This window comes from Bison bison, unplaced genomic scaffold (assembly GCF_000754665.1).
Source record: "Bison bison bison isolate TAMUID 2011002044 unplaced genomic scaffold, Bison_UMD1.0 scf7180017864158, whole genome shotgun sequence".
Taxonomy (NCBI): domain Eukaryota; kingdom Metazoa; phylum Chordata; class Mammalia; order Artiodactyla; family Bovidae; genus Bison; species Bison bison.
Genome location: NW_011494730.1, coordinates 3,727,261 through 3,750,159, shown reverse-complemented (window position 1 = coordinate 3,750,159; position 22,899 = coordinate 3,727,261). Strand labels below are relative to the sequence as shown.

The following is a 22,899-nucleotide window of genomic DNA, read 5'->3' as shown; positions in this document are numbered from 1 at the left end:
ACCAGTAGGAGGTTGGACTAGATGAACTCTATTATTTCTTTCCAAATCTAATACTCCATGAAAATTATGCTTTCTCTGCTATTTTAATTTTACATGTACGAGGATGAACCCTTTCCCTTACCTCTGGTTTAACTTAAGACTATCTTTGTATACTTGTCATTTCCATTAAAAAAAAAATCAAACTGTCCCCAACCAAAACAAGACCCAAAAATGTCACCCTATCAGATTTCAAACAGATTTGTTGCTGCTCTTCTGAAATCTCCCTTATCCAGTCCTACGCAGGCAAAGGGAAAGATGAACCCTCCCCACTGGTGATGACCCACACAGGAATCATTTCTTGAAATAAATTCTAGACAGTAAAGGCAAGTAGTTGTGAAAAGCAGGGCACAGCAGCAAGTCACATTTTCCTATTCTTTGACCAAAAGGAGAAAAAAATAAAGAACTCTGAAGTGGTCTAAGACTGATAATAGCAAAGTATATCAAGGACACAGAAACTTAATTATTGAGAACTTTTGCAGTTTAAAAACCTTAGGCATTCTTAAATACTAGCTAGAACAACAGATTATTTTCCAACTCAAGACTGCTGTAATACAGATAAGACAGCAGAAATTCTTATTTCTATAATAAAGTAACAAAATTCACCTAACCTGTGAAAATAAAGTAGCATTGAAGATTTACATGGTATGTTTTCCCCTAAGAGCCTCACATCACTTACGCAGGTCACACACAGAGGATGCCCAAAGTGGCCTAACTAGAAGTGGACAGGCCTGTCTGGGCTCTCAGTCTCAATACAGATGCAGGACCTTCTCCATTCAAGCCAAAGTAATCTCCTACTGTACTATTTATACATAAACTTTGCATCTGAAAATTAGATATGACTTTCCCTAGACACATACACACTATCCCCCCAAAAAACTCTGTTGGTATACTAATGCTATGTAATAACAGACAGCTAAAAAACGCAATCAAATACTTTTGTCTAGGAGATTGAAAGCTTCTGGGAAAATGATTCTTTCATTTCAAAGAATCACAGCTTCTGTGTTAAGGGGATTAAGTTTTCTACAAAGGCCCCATTATCCTTTCAGGTGAATGGAGTGCAAACTGAAAGAGGGAGAATTTACTAGAAAGTGGGACCAGCAGCTCTAACTCTTGGCTCTATTGCTCACTTACCTGGGCCACCTGGGAAATTAGTGACAGAATCTCAGATACATGATCCAGGAGACCACAATGTCTCGGATACATGATCCAGGAGACCACAATGGAATGATGTTAAAAATGCTTGTGGAAACCAATACAGACAGCTTAACAGTCCCAATAAACCAAAGACAAGCAGATACGAAAAACCATAAAGCCCACTTTTACATATGTGTGTTGTTGCTGTGTTAGTCGCTCAGTTGCGTCCTACTCTTCTGACCCCATGGACTGTAGCCCACCAGGCTCCTCTGTCAATGGAATTCTCAAGGCAAGAATAGTGGAGTGGGTAAGCCATTTCCTTCAACAGGGGATATTCCCGACCCAGGGATCAAACTTGGGTATCCTGCATTGCAGGTGGATTCTTTACTATCTGAGCCACCAAGGAAGCACCTTATATAAGTACAAGCCCTTATTACCAACTGCCAGCAGCAACCTAACAGCCAAAATTGCTATGCCTGCTTCAAAGAATTTCAAAATGCACTGAGTTGAACCTTTCTGTACCACCTAGATTTTACTTTAATGATCTTTTAATTCCATCCTCACAGAATCATTACTGTAAGATGATTCCTAATGAACAGAAATTATAATTTGAGTAGTACAGGGCTTTTTCTGCCTCTACATTCTCCTGTGGGTATTCACAAAGGTCATGCACAATTCTTACCCACGTTTCTAATTCCACCCATTTCTCCATATATAAGAAGCAAATACATGATAAGAACAGTCTCTAATTTTAAAAAGAACAAATCATTCTGGAACTTCCAGTATTTAAATTATCTTAATTTGCTGTCAAAGAGTATCTCACAATTGACCAGTATGTCAGTGTATCTCAACAAACTAGCCAAGTACTGCTATTCTGGCAGACTGTAAGACATAGCAGGAGCAACTTTTTTCTTTAATTTACAACATTTTCAACAAAAGTGGATTAGTTATAAAAGTTCAGAATCATTAGCATAGTTTAATAAGCCAAAGTGAACATCGTATTAAAAAGCATTCAATAAAAGCCACTATAAAATATTTTTATAGATCTAATGTGAAAATTGCCCTTTAAGAAAGACCATCATTTATCAAAAAGACCAGATGAATAAATGACTAAAGTAAAAACTGTCACAGTTTTAGCCTTTGCTCTCAGATACAAAAGCAAACCTTCTAGCATTTTCTCTATTTCTTCTCAGCTGTGAGAGGCACTGGAAAAGGAGTAAATAGGCTGCTTCCTAACTTGAAATTTCAGTTCATAAGGTAGCCTTAATAAAGAATAAGTCTTGCAGAGAACACACAGACTTAAAAAGTTAAACCAAGTAAATCCTAATGGTTGTATTTATTATCCTTGGTTTCATGCAATACAGCCCTCAAATAACCATAGAACTCTAAATGCAAGCAATGTTACAACCCCATCTACTGGAGAGAGGCAAGTAACTGAGTCAATTTTTAATTAAGGTATCCTTTGTGAGCCTTGTTAAGAACTAATGCCATGGAAATCCATATAAAAATACTTCAAAACAGAAAGTCTTACCTACATCTTTTCGTCCTGGTTTGTCAAAACGTCTGTCACCCCTAGAAAAGGTAAAATGAAGTTTCAAAAAGAACATGAGAGTAATACAAAGATTTCCCATCCATGACACCCACTTTCCTATCTTTAACAGCATTTCCTTTTCAAATTATAAAACAAATATATCGTTTTTGCCTAACATTTGGAAAACACAGAAAAGCACAAATATGAAAGCAAAAATATACAGTGTCTCACCTACCAAAAGCTAGCTTCCATAGACCCAGAAACTTTTTTTATTAGGTACATTTTTAATTAAATTCATGTTTTACTTTAGGTATCTGATGTACAGAGCTTTATATACTGCTTTCAGAATGTGTTTTTACACATGATTAAATATTCTCAAACTCTTCCTAGCTTTTATGGACAAGGCTTCCTTGGTGACTCAGAGGTGAAGAATCCACCTGCCAATGCAGGAGACTCCGGTTTGACCCCTGGGTTGGGAAGATCCCCTGGAGGAGAAAATGGCAACCCACTCTGGTATTTTTGCCTGGGAACTCCCATGGACAAAAGAGCCTGGTTGGGCTACAGTTCATCGGGTCAGGAAAGAGTCAGACATGACTTAGAGACCAATTAACACCTGTGTGGATATGCCGTTTTATAAGAAACCACATTAAAATTAAGTTGTTTGGCTTATTTCCCACTGTTCTATATTATAAATATTATCACATGGACATCTTTGTATATTATCTGTGCAACTGCCTTTGCTCATCTTGAAAGACTTCATACAAAGTCACAAGCAATATAGAGAAGATGCTTTGATTAACAGCAACAAACAATAAAATGAAAATGCTTCTCACTGAATACTAATCAAATAGCACATTTAATTAACTATTAAATATCCATGCAGGGACAAAAATATTAATGTATTTCTCTAGAAAATAAGGATCATTTAAACACGTCTAACATAACTCTTATTTCATTAGTAGCATTTTTTGGAAAGTGAAACTTTGTAACTGTACAGAGAGCCTTCTCCTCTGCAGAAAGCAGAGAAAAAATGCTTTTACACCAAGAATCTTTATCCCAAGATGTGACTCCTCCAGTTACCTTTCCTCCCAGCTCTGTGACCTGTGCATTTCCCTGCCGCCTCCTCGGACAAACACCCCCTCTACTTCATCAAAGCTTCTTTGGTAGAAACCACATTCGCCTCTGCCTCTGCCTGAAAACAACAATACAGAGAAAATGATGGTCAGATGTCAACATCTGGCACAAGGTGAACACCAAGCATTCATCTCTGAAGTGCTGTCTATATACAAAGCAGGATATCTACATTTAATATTTAGCAAGGCCCACTGAATCTTTACCAGTGAGACCAATAACAGTAATGACAGCGGTGAAGTAGCCAGACCAGAGGAGGATATTAAAAAAAAAACAAAAAAAAAACTGTGTAAGAGTACCAGTTCCAGTCCTGAACAAGAAAACTGTATCAACATCAAGCTCAACAGAAAATAGTGAAATTCTAAGATCAGTAAACCATTATGACAAATCAAACCTTCTATTGGATTATTTTCAATAAAAATGGAAAATGTGAGGAGTTTGAGAAGAGAGCAAAGTACAAAAACCAGGCATAAATGTTACTTTCTTTAACTCCAGAGCAAGGATAATTTAATAGGGCCAACTAAACTATCAATTTTGTGAACTAACTTCTTCAAGAATATTCCACACCAACCAAAGGCACTCTTTCCCATTTGTGCAAATCCTGGAGAAAATTATCAGGCAGCACTAAATTCAAACCATAGAGCCGGTAAGAAAGTGTGCATGTAGGAATTTACAGAGGCTCCAGTGGCTCAAATGTACACTGGCCTTTACTGAAGGCAATCTGATTACATTTATCAAATTTGACTCAACATTCTAATTAGAATTTATCCTAATAGAAAGACTTGCACAAATATGCAAATATATATATATGGAGATTTTTGTTGCAAATTTTTGAAAAACGGAAACATAAATCAGTAAAGGACTGGCTAAGCAAATTTTGATAAACCAGTTCAGTAGAATACCAGGAAGCAACAAAAGATAAGATACTATTAAAAGGAATCTACATTATTCTGTATGACTTAATGACTGTATGACTATTCTGAATGACTAAAGCACGCCAAAGAGCAATACATAAAAAAAAAAAAAAATTACAATGTATATAAATGATATGACTGCATAGTTAGGATCAAGAAGGATATAAACCCAAATGCTGCATCTGGGGGCAGAAGGCAATATGCACTTTCAGCTTTATATTTTCTGTGTACTGTGAGGATTTCCCAACTAACGTACACCATTTGTATCCAACACACAAGTTGAAAACTGGGGGGAAGGGGGTAAAAATTGTGCCTAGGTATGTATTTATACCTAGAAAAAATCTTAGCCATTATCCCCAACTCACTTCTCCAACAGTAAAAAAACACCCAAGGAAAAATGATGAATCTTGAATAAAAGAATGAATGCATTCCAAAGCTAAATACAACTGAGTTAAATAACTGTTTAAAATATCCATACAGTATTTTTACTTTCTAGCATCACTTATCAAATATTGACTCAAAATACAATTATACTTCTATATGATCTTATGATGGAATACAAGAATAATGCATAGTTTTATGTATGTAATCATAGAACAATGATATCTTCTTTAGTCTAAGTATCAATATCTTCATCTGTAAAATGGAAGTAAGGACTAGAGTTGAACTATAATAATCCTAAAGTTACCTTCCAGTTGTATCAACTTAACTTCAATTTAATGTACAGTTTTGTACCTCTATCCTTAGGAAATATAGATGTATTATTTAAGATCTATCTTAAAACAGTCTAATACAAACTGTTAAATAACACTGTGGTGATATTTACAAAGGTATTTTTAGGGAGAAAGAAAAAAGTTCCCTGTCCTTTTAGAGAACAATTTTCTAAAGAAAACGATTAAGCACATAGCACCCTGAAAAAGTATTTTATTCTGGAAACATGTGAATATGAAAAACAGTGTTCAAAATTTGCCAGAAAAATAAGCAAACCACAAAATATTCCCTGCCAGTTATGACTAGCATTGGCACGGGTCCTCCTTATGAGCCCAAAGCTTTATAAGTGGGCACAAAAAAACAATGCGATTCTAGAGTTTTCCAGCTTGTAAAACGTAAGGAACACTCTTCAAAGTGCAAGGCCCATAATCATCTATAAAAGTAGTGCCCATATGAGGAGAAGCAAGTAAATATAACATGGAGAATCTTTCATAAAGTTAAATTTAAATGACTGTCCTAATCTCTGAGATCTCACCCTCTTCTTTGGGGGGATTACAATATACCTCCTTTAATAATGAGGAAGACAGTGGCTGACAATTGTATAGATACGCTTTATTTTTAAACATCTTCACCAGATAAAATAAAAAGAAGACAAATTCATGTTGTTTCCCTGTTCATTTAAATGTTACTGCTTCATGATATTCTGAAGTATGAAAGTCAGTTGATTTTCACAACAAACTTCTCTCAAGTTGCCAGGGCAATCATATGATGTCAGGTCTGCTCATGCCAAAAAAAAAAAAAGCTACACTAATCACTATTTATTTAACTAACAGGTTAAATTTAAGCAGTAACTGAAGAAAACAAAACCACAGATTAAAGGTCTCATGAAACCAATAAGAATCACAGTTGGGACAATGGTGTCAGAAGTATTTCTCACTAAGTCACTTCATTCATTTAACTAGCTTCATGTCATCCATTCATATCAATGTTAATTAAGTCACTGCTTTTATTACAGTATTTATCTTTCATACAAGTCCCATTTAAATTCTGAATGTAAGAGTTCTATCCTATGTGATAACAATATACACTTCAAACCAGAAGGCAGGAAGAAATTAATCAACGCTTCATCAGTTTCTAGACCTGGAATTTTTTTTAACACCTATTTAGAGATTGGTGGTCACTTGAGGAACAAAAAACAGCTGCTGTGGGCCACACTTCTTAATTAATAAGACCTCTCACCGTCATGCCCTGAAAAGCACTAGAGGAAAAGCTCCCCAAGGGCAACCTCTTCTCAGTGCGAGCCCATTGCAGAAAAACCCAGACAACGTCCAAGGAGCACGCCACAGTCACCCTGAAAACACCATCAGCACACCACCAAGAAGCACAGATTTCAGGCGATTTCTGCACCAACGGAACCTAACTGCGTTTGAGAATCTAAATGGCCTGTGGACCTTCTGAAACACACAGCTTAAATCTCACCACCCAGTATATTCTGCTGCAGATATTATTTCCTGTTGAGTTTTATAGATGATTCTAACAACTCCCCAGGTTAAAAACCACCATTCTAGAGACTGACAAATTCAGAAGGAAAACACATGGACATCCTAGCAACAGTACTTGATCTACAAGTAGAGTTTCAGTTAACCTCTTCATTATTCAGAACAGTTGCCTTCCCACATTCTGAATGAAACCCCTTCACAGGAATGCACAATTTAATACAGTCTCTATAAAGAGTGGGTATAAATCACTCTATTCATAAAGCTTAACTTTAAGAAAAAAGAATTTAGATACGCCACATTCATGATCACGCCACCCTGGATGGTGCAACGTGTGGAGGCAATGGCTTGCAGACATCCAGTTCTTCCAAAAGCACCTTTTAAAACTGCAAGGTATGTTGAGACTTCTGCTATGATTTAGCCAACTTAGAAGTAAAAGCTCAAATAAATATTTATATCACAAATATTAAGAATGCCCTTAAGTAGCAGAAGATCAACAAACTCCAAGTAGGGAGAAGATATCAAAGAACAAGTAATATCAATTATTCTTCTAAGAAAAGACAAATCTACAAAATATAAAACTACAGATTATATAAAGGATTGTTGCATAATTTTTTCTTTCTTCTGCACCCTAAAAAGGTCTCATACTGAGGAGACGGCTTTTACAAAAGCCTCTCTCTGGCTGGGGACACTCCAGGCACATGGCCTTATATGGAGACCCCAGTCACAGAGGCCTGCAGGGACCTGGGTGCCACTGAGCAGCCAAGGCAATTCAGGGAGCTTTGGCTCTCACAGCATAAGGTCCCCTGGGGGTGAGGAGTATGGATCACGAATATTTGCCAAAGAGAATTAGGACCATCTAAAATCATTCACTCAAGTCCCTAGGCTCAAATCACCCTCTTCTACTCCAAACCAGGGGTTGTGGAGTAGATACACTGAGAAATGGTTCCGAAAACGAATGTTCAGGACATTTATTATGCAGTTAGTGTCAAAGGGCAGTTTTGGAAAATCAAGTATCAAAATATTTTTACAGTGATTTATTTCCCTCTCCTCTGTCTCCACCGTTTGGTTATTACTTTTTCACATGAAAGCTCACCTCGCCCTCGTGAAGAACTTCGACCTCTAGGAGCACCCACCACCGTTCCTCCTCCTCCTCGTCCTGTCAATCGCAGGACAGCAGCACTATTTACGGACATGGAAAAGTTTCTCTGCCAAAAAAAGAAAAGAAAGAAAAAAAACGGATGAAACAGATAAAACTGCATGTCGCTCCTCACCATCTCCCAGCGTCTATAAACTGGCATCTAATGACTACCAGCACTGGGAAACGATCACCACATGGCACACGGCACACGAAGATATTCCAAAATCTGGTTGTAGCTGGAGATTTTAAACTAACATTTCAGATTACCAAACATGAACAACCAACGCTTAAACCATTTTAGGTTCTGTACGTACCCACGAGGAGGCAAGATACGTACGCATCATCATAACAAACAGAGAATACACAGTAAGAGAGATCTGGTTTGAAAGGGTCCTTTAACTACTGAAAGGTGAAAATGAGCAGGAGTCACAAAAGGTCTGAATCAACAGTAACAGGATAAAGAAAAAAATATTGATCATTTTGCCTCATTCTGCTCATCTATATGAATTAGCAACTCCAACTAGTGTTTAATAGAATAACAGGTATCAGGGATGAATGGGAAAAGGCAAAGTAAGAAGTGGGTAGGGGAAGAGAATGCTTGAGAAGAATAAACAAAACCCCAATCACTTGGTCACTAGACTTTATTTGCACCCACAGTCAATGTGGAAAAGGGTCAAATATGACAAGAACAGTAGTGGGTAAGCATCCTTCAAACATGAAGAGGGGACACAGGAAGACAGGAGGTCTGGGATTCAAAAATAAGTTTAGTCACTATTTCTGGATAAATGGAACACACAGGGCTTAGGAAAAGGTAAAGCAGGAAGCAATTATAAAAATACTGGAAAATGATCTATGAAATATTAAAATCCTAGGCATGTGAAACAATTTAATGAGACAGTTTTAAACTCAAAAACTGTTGGAATACATCTTTACCTGAATACTTTCTATACACTTGGGCTTCTTTGATAGCTCAGCTGGTAAAGAATCCACCTGCAATGCAGGAGACCCCAGTTTGATTCCTGGGATGGGACGATCCACTAGAGAAGGGATAGGCTACCCACTCCAGTATTCTTGAGCTTCCCTTGTGGCTCAGGTGATAAAGAATCCGCCTGCAACGCAGGAAGCCTGAGTTTGATCCCTGGGTCAGGAAGATGCCCTGAAGGGAAAGGCTACCCACTCCAGTATTCTGGCCTGGAGAATTCCATGGACTATATGCAAAGAGTTGGACACTTCTGAGCAACTAAGCACAGCACAGAACCTAAAAGACATCTGTGCAAAAATGCAGTGGTATGGCACAGTGTGGAAAACACAGCTTCAGCATGGCTGCAGCAAGGGACCTCTGGACAGAGACAACACATGAGGCTAAAGTACACAAATTCGGTAGCAGCTAACTAAATTTCAGGGAAATAAAATTCTGCAATTCAACTACTTCTTTTAAGTCCAAACTGTTTCCACTGTGTTTGGATTCAAAAATCAAATGAAATATGATATTCCTATTTTAAAGAAATCAACATGTAATTTTGGTTTGAAAAACTTCTACTTTCTTTACTAAATTTCTTATTTTAATATATGGGTGATTTTCTCCTCATTACCTGTCACTACTTGTCTTTATCAGAACAGTATTCAATAGAATTTGTTCAGGTAAACTTTAGAAACTTATTTTATTCCTTTGACTTTTATAGGCATATAATAATACAATCAAGTAACTTCAAAACTGAAGACCAAGATGTAATTAATAATGGAAAACTAGAGGTAGATACCAAACTTAATCAATACTTATTTCAAACTGTATTTTAATAAAAATTATTTTTAAGAAAAGCTAGTTGAAACAAATGCATTAATTTATCTCGGGGCACACAGTAAACAGCAGTGTTACTGAATAATTCTTCTGGGATCACAATTAAGCAAGACTGTGAAATCCCCAAATCTAGATTCATGTATTCTAATACTGGAAAAATAGAAGTCAGTGTTAAATATACAGTACATGCCAGAATCTGACACTGTTGAATACCTCATAACCAAAGGATTACATGTATGAAACCCAAACGCACCCATCTACAGAGTTCAGGGAAACTCTCATATGCTTTCTTTCACACATCCTAACACACTGCAGCTGAAAGTGAAAGTTGGTATAATCTCTGGAAGGCAATATATATACTTAACAGATACATTTGTCAAAGTATATTTCAATGTCCACAGCTTTTTATACAATTTCTCTTCTTACACATGTGAAAAATAACAAACAAAGATTTTTAACTGTAGTACTGTTTGTGAAAGCAAAAATGGCAACTGGCTAAGTATCAATCAAAAGGAGCTGATCTAAAAATCATGGCTATCTACACAGGGAATTCTACACAATTTTTTAAAAATACGAGGCAACTCTTACTTATTAGGGTTAACCATACAAATTGGCTTCCCAGGTGGCTCACTCAGTAAAGAATCCACCTACAGTGCAGGAGATTGCATTCAACAGAGGAGACTTGGGTGAAAGCAAGTTAGGAAGATCCCCTGGAGGAGGAAATGGCAACTCACTCTAGTATTCTTGCCTGGGAAATCCCATGGACAGAGGAGCCTGCCAGGCTACAGTTCATGGGGTTCCAAGAGTCGGACATGACTTAGCAACTACACCACCACCATCATATAAAACTGCTAATATTCAATCATTTCTGATCCAGAAAACCACAATTTCATACAGTCAGCCTAATAGGCATAGCTGGAGTGAAGTGCATGGAGAGGCTAAACTGCCTGAGAGTGAACTGTGGCTCCTTTACTCAACTCTGTGCCTCATTTTCCTCATGCATATAATGTGAAAAGGAATCTACTTCGTGGGCTGTTGTAAGCACTTAACACATTAAGCAACAAGTAGTTAGAACAGTGACACATCTTAAAAGTTAAATAAATATCTGTCATTATCTCCCAAATAGATGCTTAGGTAAAAACAGTGCAGAACTGTATGCATAGCAGGCGTGCGCACGTATGTTTTAAAGAACAGATACAAAAGTAGCTGCAGTTGCACTAAACAGCAGCTGTGTGTGTGTGTGTTTTAAAGAACACACACCAAAGTAGCTGCAGTTGTATTAAATACCCTAGAAAGGGAATATAAGACAATGAAAATAACAGTTAATCCTGAGGGAAAAAAAGCCTAGGTCACTCATAGACTTGTTTTTCACTGTATGTGCTTTGTGAATTTTGCATGTATACACATGTATCGTCTAATTAAAAATGTATACATGAAGTGACTTTCTTTCATGTAAAATAAATAAAATACACCAATCTGGTAGCAGTTACTTAAATTACAAGTGTAATATATAGAGCTTTATTGACTATGCCAAAGCCTCTGACTGTTGGAAAATTCCCAAAGAGATGGGATACCAGACCACCTGACCTGCCTCTTGAGAAACCTATATGCAGGTCAGGAAGCAACAGTTAGAACTGGATATGGAAAAACGGACTGGTTCCAACAGGAAAAGGAGTACGTCAAGGCTGTATATTGTCACCCTGCTTATTTAACTTATATGCAGAGTACATTCTGAGAAATGCTGGGCTGGAAGAAGCACAAGCTGGAATCAAAATTGCCGGGAGAAATATCAATAATCTGAGATATGCAGATGACACCACCCTTATGGCAGAAAGTGAAGAACTAAAGAGCCTCTTGATGAAAGTGAAAGAGGAGAGTGAAAAAGTTGGCTTAAAGCTCAACATAAAGAAAACTAAGATCATGGCATCCGGTCCCATCACTTCATGGCAAACAGATGGGGAAACAGTGTCAGACTTTATTTTGGGGGGCTCCAAAATCACTGCAGATGGTGATTGCAGCCATGAAATTAAAAGACACTTGCTCCTTGGAAGGAAAGTTATGACCAACCTAAACAGCATATTAAAAAGCAGAAACATTACTTTGGCAACAAAGGTGTGTCTAGTCAAGGCTATGGTTTTTCCAGTGGTCATGTATGGATGTGAGAGTTGGACTACAAAGAAAGCTGAGTGCCGAAGAATTGATGCTTTTGAACTGTGGTGTTGGAGAAGACTCTTGAGAATCCCTTGGACTGCAGAGATATCCAACCAGTCCATCCTAAAGGAGATCAGTCTTGAGTGTTCATTGGAAAGACTGATGTTGAAACTCCAATACTCTGGCCACCTGATGAGAAGAACTAACTTATTGGAAAAGACCTTTACATTGGGAAAGATTGAAGGCAGAAGGAGAAGGGGATGATGGAGGATGAGATGGTTGAACGGCATCACCAACTCAAAGGATATGAGTTTGGGTAAACTCTGGGAGTTGGTGATGGACAGGGAGGCCTGGCGTGCTGCAGTCCGTGGGGTCAAAAAGAGTCGGACATGGCTGAACAACTGAACTGAATGCTTTTCAAACTCGATAAGGACATACAGGGAAATGTCCAATCAAAGAGCAACTAGAAGATCTTATTCAAGCATTAATTTTGTTCAAAGAAAACCTTTTACGTAATTATATTTTACACATGCATGCATTCATATATGTGTGTACATGTATGTTTAAGAGTATATGTGGTGGGGAGGGTGTAGGCAGGAAATGCGTACACTCAATTAACATGCTTTTAAAGATAAAATACCCTCTTCAGGTAACATTAGGAAACAAGATATATAGCAAGAAGCTATTTTAGGTTATTAGAATTATTTACCTCCTGGATAGGAGTAACAGGGTGAATCAATATGCAAAACTCTAGCCTAGGAAGGTCTAAACAATTCCTGAACAGGTAACCATCCAAAGTGTTAATTTCAAAATATTAATGAATCTTTTGCTTAATGAATCTTTTGCCAGCTCTAAGTACTGTCCTATTCCAACATATATTATAAAAAGAAAGGCTAGCAAGTGTCAAGAATTCCTAAATTTTGCATTTTTGTGTTGTGCTGTACTTAATCGCTCAGTCATGTGCAACTCTTTGCGACCCCATGGGCTGCAGTACGCCAGGCTCCTCTGTCCATGGAATTCTCCAGGCAAGATTACTTGAATGGGTTGCCATTTCTTTCACTAGTGGATGTTCTCCACCCAAGGATCAAACTCCAGGTCTCCACATTGTGAGCGGATTCTTTACTGTCTCAGTCACCAGGGAATCCAATCTTTACATTAAGCCCTGGTAATCACAGCATTCAAATCTTAACACCTTAAGATAAACTTTTCCATTATAAAAACAAAATGAAGAGTTACTTCTTTAGTGATTCTAGAACTAATTTTCATGTGAAGGTGTACTGCATATCTAACTTTATTCCTTTTTAAAAAACCAACAGTTTTCAGCAGCATTTATTGAATAATTTTTGATTGCTCAGTCAAGTAATCTGTGTAGCCCTTAAAGCATATCACATTAGTAACTAGTACCAAGTCCTTCTGCCTACTTACTAAAAAGCTTTTCTAACCCATGTCGTCTCTAAGAAAATCTAGGCAGTCATTTAATGAAAAATAAAAAATAATTATTAAAAAATATTCATAAACAATTGGAAAACTAATCACAAAAGACTGAAACTGGTATAATGAGCTATATAAAATAGGCTTCTGTATTAAAAAATACAGTGCAATTTTTAAAACCAATGCAATTTTAAATTTATAAAAATGAACTAGTACATGAGTGGATGAGGGGTGGGAGGGAGGTTCAAGAGGGGATACATGTACACATACAGCTAATTCACTTCACTGTATGGCAGAAACTAACACAGCACTGTAAAGCAATTATATTCCAATAAAAAAGGAACTGAAAAAAAAAAAAAAGAAAATTTAACAGGTTAGGTTTAGGACTAGCTCAAGAAAAAGACTATTATCCGCACCACCCCTGCAACAAAAATGGCAAAGAACAAAAAATTACAATATATATAAATACAAGTATCTGAGAAACTCTGCACTGGGGAAAGAAATGCAAACTAAAACAAAGAAAGAATACTTTTTCCAAATGTACAGAGAATATTTTTCAATAAAAACAACATAAATATAGAACAAAGCTTAGTATACACCACCACCTTCACAAAAAGGGGGAAATATATTCAATATTTACTTGGAAAAATACACAAGAAACTGCTAATACAGGCTGCTTTTCAGAAAAGGAGACAGACGGCTGGTGGAAAGGATGGGGGAGAGATAAATTTTGATTTCTAAACCATATGATTTGGGCTTCCCTGATAGCTCAGTTGGTAAAGAAATCTGCCTGCAATGGAGGAGACCCCAGTTCAATTCCTGGGCTGGGAAGATCTGCTGGAGAAGGAATAGGCTACCTAACTCCAGTATTCTTGGATTTCCCTTTGGCTCAGCTGGTAAAGAATCTGCCTGCAATGTGGGAGACCTGGGTTCAATCCTTGGGTTGGGAAGATTCCCCTGGAGAAGGGAAAGGCTACCCACTCCAGTATTCTGGCCTGGAGAATTCCACATGATTTACTGCTCATGAAAAAAACAATGAAATCATGGAACATTGCAAAAGCAAGGGTAAAATACTATAGGTATGGCAGCAGTGAAACAAAAGTAATACATACCCACATACAGTGTTTCTTCAAAGTGATCCAGCAGTATGGAGTGAGTTGGTTTTATTTCTGAACTTTCACTTATAATCAGCTGGTATGTGCATCTATCCTTAAGCCACAGTTTTTTGTTTTGGATTTTTTTTTTCCACAAGGGATGTAGGATCTTAGTTCCCTTAGTCCAGGAATCAAACCCACACCCTCTACATTGGAAGCACAAAATCTTAACCACTGGACCGCCAGGGAAGTTAAAACCAGTTCTGATTACTGCAGCTTTGCAGTTAAGTTCTGAAACTGGAGGTACAGGTCCTATTTCTTCTTTGCAAAAGTGTTTTGACAACTTAGGGTCCTCTGCAATTCTATATAAATTTTAAGATCAGCTTCTACCCAAAAAGCCACTGGGACTTTGGTGGGGATTGTACTGGCAGCAAATCATTAATAATATTAAGTCTTTCAACGGTTAATAAAATGCTAATGCCTTTTCATTTATTCAGATCTTCTTTAATTTCTTTCAATAGTGTTTCATTTTTTTTTTATTGTATAAAGTTTCATACTCCTTAGTTAAATTTATTCCTAAGTATTTTGGTTTTGATACTAAACAGAATTTTCTTAATTTCCTTTGCAAATTGTCCATTGCTAGTATATGGAAATGCTTCCCTGGTGGCTCAGTCAGTAAAGAATCCACCTGCAATGCAGGAAACCTGGGTTCAATATCTGAGTTGGGAAGATACCCTGGAGGAGGGCATGGCGACCCACTCCAGTATTCTTGCCTGGAGAATTCCCATGGACAGAGAAGCCTGGCAGGCTACAGGGCATGGGGCTGCAAAGAGTCAGACACGACTGAGCGACTAAGTATACAATAATGGAAACACAACTGACTTTTGTGTACTGATTCTGTAGCGTACAACTGTGCTGTATTTACTTACCGGTGTTAACAGTTATTCTGTGGATTCTTTAGGATTTTCTATATGAAGGATCATGTCATCTTCAAACAGATAATTTTACTTCTTCCCTTCCAATCTGGATCCTTTTTATTTCCTTTTCTAGCCTAAGAGCTCAGCTAAAACTTCCAACACAAGGTTCAATATCAGTAGTGAAAGCAGATATACTACCTTGTTCCCAATCCAAGAAGAAAAGCTTTCAGTCTTTCATCACTGAGTATGATGTTGGTTGTGGGTTTTTCATAAAAGCCCTTAACTAAGCTCACTTTCATTCCCAGTTTGTTACGTTTGCTTTCACAAAAGGGTGTTGAATTGTGTGCTTTTTCTGTGGAGACTGAGGTGATCAAGTGCTTTTCTTTTCTTCATTCTATTAATTGGGTATATTATATTGGTTTTATGTTGCACCACCCTGGAATTCTGGGGATAAACCCCACTTAGCCATGGTGTATAATTCTTTTGAAACGCTGTTGGATTCAGTCTGCATTACCGGTGTATTTTGACAACTGAAGATACACAAAAATAAACATATCAAATGTTAACAAGTAATTATTTCTACATGGTGATTTTATAGGAAAGATTTACCTCTTCATATCTTTCTGTATTTTCTATAATCAAATATGAATATCTTTTACAGCAAAAAAAAAGTATTTTATTGATTTTTCTCACTTATGAAATATTATAAAGCAGAGATGAACAAACTGATGCCATATGTATGAATGTGAAATCTAAAAATCATTACTCAAAGAAAAAACAAGCTGCAGAATATAATTATACAGTGGTGCTGTCACTTCAATCGTGTCCGACTCTTTGTGACCCCAAGGACTGTAGCCTGACAGGCTCCTCTGTCCATGAGATTCTCCAGGCAAAGATACTGGAGTGGGTTGCCATTTCCTCCTCTGTAATATACAATATGCTATCTTCAATATAGGCTTCCCTGGTGGTTCAGATGGTAAAGAATCTGCCTGCAATTTGGAGATCTGGGTTCAATACCTGGGTCAGGAAGATCCCCTGGAGAAGGAAATGGCTACCCACTCCAGCATCATTGCTTGGAGAATTCCATGAACTGAGGAGCCTGGCAGGCTACAGTCCATGTAAAATTTATAACCCTATAAAATGAAACTCTTATAGGTATGCTGCTGCTGCTGCTAAGTCGCTTCAGTTGTGTCCGACTGTGCGACCCCATAAACAGCAGCCCACCAGGATCCTCTGTCCCTGGGATTCTCCAGGCAAGAACACTGGAGTGGGTTGCCACTTCCTTCTCCAATGCATGAAAGTGAAAAGTGAAAGTGAAGTCGCTCAGTCATGTCTAACTCGTAGCGACCCCATGGACTGCAGCCTACCAGGCTTCTCCGTCCATGGGATTTTCCAGGCAAGAGTACTGGAGTGGGGTGCCATTGCCTTCTCCGCTTACAGGTATATGGACACACAAATATGTAATGAAAATATCAAAACATGAATGATGAAAGTAATCTGATTCATAGTAATCCCTGGAAATGCAGAGAGGGGTACACCCCAGGCAGTCTCAACTGGGGTGAAGGAGAAATTTTGTTTCTTAAAACAAAAATATACACAAATTATTTTAAGATTAGATGTATATGAGTTGAAAATATTCAGGTCTTTGTAATAATATTCTCTATACTATTTGAAATGCTTCATAATAAAAATATTTTTGAGAAAAATTATACCAAAATATAAACAGATGTCCAATTTTTTTTAAAGGAAATTTACCATTTTTGAAAAGAAACTTTTCAGCAATTACTAGAGACAGGACCCTTCCTTTCCCATGAATTCTTTATAACAATAACAACTTTTCATCAATGAAAATATTTGTTGATGACCCGAGATGATACTGGGTTTCATGAATAAAGAAGGAACTATTAGCCTGATTTTGGACTTCCCTGGTAGCTCAGCTGGTAAAGAATCCACCTGCAATGAAGGAGACCCTGGTTAGATTCCAGGGTCGGGAAGATCCCCTGGAGAAGGGATAGGATACCTACTCCAGTATTCTTGGGCTCTCATGGTGGCTCAGACGGTAAAGAATCTGCCTGCAAAGCGGGAGACCTGGGTTCAATCCTGGGTTGGGAAGATCCCCTGGAGGAGGGCATGACAACTCACTCCAGTATTCTTGCCTGGAGAATCCCCATGGACAGAGGAGTTCGGCGGGTTACAGTCCATGGGGTCGCAAAGAGTCGAACACGACTGAGTGACTAAGCACACAGCACAGCCTGATTTAGGAGAAACCGCAAATGAAACAAAACTGCTTACAGAAGTATGATGCTCAAAGTCACCAAATAAATATCACACCTTTCTTAAAACTTAACACAGGTTAACAGAAGTCTAATTTTTATTTGGCCATGCCTTGTGGCTTGTGAGATCTTAGTTCCCCATCAGTTCTGAACCATCAGGGAAGTTTCATGAAGTTCTTTTAATAGGCTTTTCCCTCTTAATAGACTGATTTCACCATGCACAGCATGGCAAGAGTACAGAGAAAACACCCAGAGCTGTCACAAAAAAATAATGAAAAATGTTCTGGAATTAGACAGTGGTGATGGGTTACACAACTCTGCATCTACTAAAAACTACAAACATGTTTAATTTTATGGCATGTAACTTAGGTCTCAATAAAGCAGTTTTCTTAAAAAGTAATGATGATTCTTCATTTAAAGCGGCATTCCAACAAAGCTCTTTCTTTCTCCATTTTACTATAATCACCACGGTGGTGGCGGTTTAGTCACTAAGTCGTGTCCAACTCTTGCGACCCCATGGATTGTAGCCCACCAGGCTCCTCTGTCCATGGGATGCTCCAGGGAAGAATACTGGAGTGGGCTGCTATTTCCTTGTCCAGGGGATCTTCCCATCCCAGGGACTGAACCTAGGTCTCCTGCATTGCAGGCAGATTCTTTACCAACTGAGCTATGAGGGAAGCCCAATAATCACCATAGTTCATTGAAATCAGAAACTCCATTATTTATCTATGGACACTGTACACTGTAACACAGAATCTGTTACTTTACAGCCCAAAACTCTAACTTTCTCACTATTATCATTTTAAAAAATCTGTGACAGAAAAGCACCGTTTTAAGCACACTGTGAGCTGATTATTTACATTTTCCTCTAGTGGTAAAAACTGGTGGGAATTCAGGTTTAGCATATTACTTCGGAAAAACGACATGTTTCTGAAAAGAAGGCCCTCTCCCCTGAAAAATACCTTTTTCTCTCTATTCTAACACACATCCTTATCTCTACATAATACTCAACAGCCTCAAATCTAAATCAGAATCTAGTCAACTAAGAGAGGCATCCATATGCCGAGAAGAGTAGAAGGAAGCAGACCTGGGGAAGGAGGACACTCCTTAGAGCCTAAGGAGGAACTTCCTATTTTCATGCCTCAGTGGGAACAAACAAGAGTGGGACCTGAGGCTCAACGCTACGCACACACCTGTTCTTCTTCCGTGAAGGGCACAAGAGCCAGTGGCAGCAGGGGTTCCTCCTGTAGGATAGGCAGAAATTCTTTATCCAGAAGGTCTGAAGGGATCTGTTTGACCAAACACATGACCATGAGATTAATGCTCTCCCTGCAATTCTAAAGAAGCCAAAACAAGAAAATACTGTTTGGTTTATCTGCTGCTGATTATCAAAGATATGGATTAAAAGCTTATTCAGTCACAATTAATATTCTGACAGGGTCAAACATTTTTTAAAAGCCCAGTCACTCACCCCGTCCTCCCATTAGACTACCACACTCAGATTTGATATATAACACTGACCCTGATACTCCAGAGTGCACATTTAACTCAAACCACAGACGGTAAGGAGAATTTTACAAGCAACTGTATCTGTTCTTAGCAATGATCATTAAAGTTTGATCCTTAATCCATTAATAAAATTAAAAGCAAAGTACACTTAAGTAGAAAATGTTATTCCTCACTAGTTACATAACAGAAGTGTACTTTATACTGTGAGTTTTGATCATTTGTAAGTAACACAAATGAGGTACTATATTTTAAGATTTTCTCCCCACTAAAAATTTTACATTTAACTCAAAAGCAAAGAACAAGAGAAGCATCTGCCCTTCTGGCTCCTAACATCTAACTGGAAAGAATGACAGATGCAATAAAGAGAAGAGAAAACTTTCTCAGCCATCACAATGCGATAAAAATAAAGGTTGTGAGGAAATCAGTTAGACAAAGCATTAAGTCCTGACCACTCTCCTGCTTCCATGAAGCTTTCTACTTCTGTGATGAAATCTTAGGTTTTCTCTAAAGCATAAAGTGTGCATCATTTAGAAGAGCCTCTGTGAACTAATGCAGGTTTCAACACAGGAAGAAAAGAGAGACGAACCATAGCTATTTCATGTATCAACACGTAACTGTACATACCCAGAAATCGCATTTGCAATTTTCAACTCTTTCCTACGTTCTTACCTTATTGTCTTTAAGGAAAAGTGCTAACATTTCTTCTCGCCCGTAACGATAGTCTGCTAACTTATACTTCGGCAATGCTGGCGAAAGAGGGGGGGATGTAATACTCCCACCGCTGGACAGAGCTCGGAGCCTAAAACAGTAAACAGAATAGAAAAACAAAGTGTCAAATGAGCTGGCAGTAAGGACTTTTTATTTCCACATAATGTAATATTTTCATTTTAGTTCTTCAAAAGAACAGAAAGGAAAAGCCATTATCTCAAGGTATCCAAGATTTTAGCTCTAATGCAATCTGTTGTAATAGCTCACTAAGAAAATAGTTCATTGAGTTTATTGACAAATAAGTAGATAACTTCCTTAAGAAGTATTGTGCCATATCCCTGAGAAGTTTAGGGAGTGAGGAGGAGACACCTTTTTCCAAACTATAAAAGTAACATAATTAAAACAAAAGTGAGACATCACCTTACATACACTGGATTAATAAAAATGAATAACTCTAACAATACCAGCTATTGGCAAGGATGTAAAACGACGCAAATTCTCAAGTAGCACTTGTGGAGTTAAAAACCAAAACAGTGACTTCAAAGAATGATTTTCTAATATTTAACAAAATATTTTAAAAAATATTTTTGCTCCCCAAGAGAAAATGCAAAATACAGACACCTGTAAAAAAGATACTTTTAAATATGCCCACAACATTTCATAATTCACTTTTAATAAAAGAAATTAATGGTCAGTGTAGAGAATTTGAAAATACAGTGGGGAAAAAAAGGTGAAGTACAAGGAGAAAAAAAAAAAAAAAAAGCCATATTTACTGCTAAGGAAAAAAAGAAAGGTAAAAATATACTTCAAGCTGATAACAGAAATTACCTCGAAGGAAGAAAACTGGGAAAAGGGGAACGAGTTAATTTTTAAGATGTTATTATTTTAAAAAGGAGTGAATCTCAGCAAAAAATGTCAAGTTTCCCTCTAGGGAAACCATCAGGAGTAGCCCAAAGTTCTATGAAGTAATAGATAACAAGGGTAAAAGGGACCAAGGTACTGCAAGTCAGTAGTTTAGCCCAAAGAAAATTCAACAGAAGCACTGAAATATATCCCCAAATTGCTAAGCTGTATTGACAAAAAAAAAGGGGGGGGGGCGGTCTACAACTTGTACATTAAAAAGTATGAAGGTCAAGTAGAATAAATACTTGCACATTATTCACGAACGGCAGAAAAAGTAGCAGGTACCTAGCAAATACACAGAATGTGTTTACATGTAGAAAGCAATACAAGGGGGAAAAAAAAGAGTATGCATTAGTACAGTAAGACTAATAAAGTTTTATTTCTTTTTACTTATTTTTTAAAGTTTTATTACAGACAATTTTGAACATATATAAAAGGATCAACAAGAAACTCTCCTGTACCCACCAACCCAGTCCCCAGGCCATCCCACTCCTTCTACAGCCCCATCTAACCCTCCTTTAATATTATTCTGAAGGAACTCTTTTGCTTTCAAAATTTTTAAAGGAAATTATTTTCAAGTTTGGAGACAATTCTTTTACGACAAGTTATCATTTCATCTGGAGAAGGCAATGGCACCCCACTCCAGTACTCTTGCCTGGAAAATCCCATGGATGGAGGAGCCTGGTAGGCTGCAGTCCATGGGGTCGCTGAGGGTCAGACACGACTGAGCGCCTTCACTTTCACGCATTGGAAAAGGAAATGGCAACCCACTCCAGTGTTCTTGCCTGGAGAATCCCAGGGACAGGGAAGCCTGGTGGGCTGCCATCTATGGGGTCGCACAGAGTTGGACACGACTGAAGTGACTTAGCAATAGCAATCATTTCATCTGCAAATATTTCAAAATGTTATCTCTAAAAGATAAGGATTTTTAAGTCTGAATTTTGCTAACTTTATCCCTGTGATATAGTTTAATACATTTCTCTGTTCTCTGCATTTCATGTAAACAGGTGACTGGATGTAGACTTGGCAAGATTACATCCATGTGGTGGTATGTTACTCCACCAGGAGGCACAGGCTGCCTGGTTGGTTTTGCAAGGCTAAGCAGTTCTTCAAGAGTGAAGCTTAGATCCCCTAATTCACTAAGGTTACAGACTGACTTTATTCTATCATTTCTTCTTTATTTACTAGGTAGAGGTTCTACAAAGAGAAACTTTCCTCTTACACTATCTGGTAGTACCTAATAGAATATATCTCATATAAGAAAAGAAACAGCTTTCCTTCTTCCATTTATTAGTTTTAATAATAATGACTTGGTTCACTAACAATCCTCCAACAATAAAATTATTTTCATTAATATATTTCATTTCACTGCAACTATTCTTAACAATACTCAAACTCTCTCAACTTTGCCTAGTGGAAGAGGCTTCAGGTTAGCTCCCAAGTCCTTCTGACCCAACCCTAGTAGTCTTTGAGAGCTTCATTTCTATCTGGTATGTCAAATGTTCCAAAATCAGCTTATTTCTTGCCTCAGATGCGGAATAACCATTTCACCAGGGAGCCTGATTCTCTTTGGTAATAAACAGATTAAGACTACCATCTGGGTGCTCAAAGTGTTCATTGTTACTGGGTTGGTTTTTTGTTTTCTTTCCAATTACTCACGGACTTAGAGGTCATCGAGTCCAATGCCTATCAGTTCAGTTCAGTCACTCAGTCGTGTCCGACTCTTCGCGACCCCATGAATCGCAGCACGCCAGGCCTCCCTGTCCTTCACCATCTCCTGGAGTTTCCTCAAACTCATGTCCATCAAGTCAGTGATACCATCAAACTATCTCATCCTCTGTTGTCCCCTTCTCCTCCTGCCCCCAATCTCTCCCAGCATCAGAATCTTTTCCAATGAGTCAACTCTTCGCATGAGGTGGCCAACGTATTGGAGCTTCAGCTTTAGCATCATTCCTTCCAAAGAACACCAAGGACTGATCTCCTTTAGGATGGACTGGTTGGATCTCCTTGCAGTCCAA

General features: G+C 37.9%; 1 protein-coding gene across 4 annotated transcripts in view; it reads right to left on the bottom strand.

Annotated features, from left to right (window-relative positions):
* Nucleotides 1-22,899, bottom strand: part of GIGYF2 (GRB10 interacting GYF protein 2) — a 127,698-nt gene that overhangs the window by 69,793 nt on the left and 35,006 nt on the right. For all 4 annotated transcript variants that reach the window (XM_010841226.1, XM_010841230.1, XM_010841227.1 and 1 more), the window contains 5 exons: nucleotides 19,940-20,069; nucleotides 18,955-19,050; nucleotides 8,053-8,164; nucleotides 3,785-3,896; nucleotides 2,705-2,745 (listed from right to left, as the gene is read on the bottom strand). In XM_010841226.1, coding sequence (XP_010839528.1) covers nucleotides 2,705-2,745; nucleotides 3,785-3,896; nucleotides 8,053-8,164; nucleotides 18,955-19,050; nucleotides 19,940-20,069 — 491 coding nt within the window. The remainder of the gene's footprint in view (nucleotides 1-2,704; nucleotides 2,746-3,784; nucleotides 3,897-8,052; nucleotides 8,165-18,954; nucleotides 19,051-19,939; nucleotides 20,070-22,899) is intronic.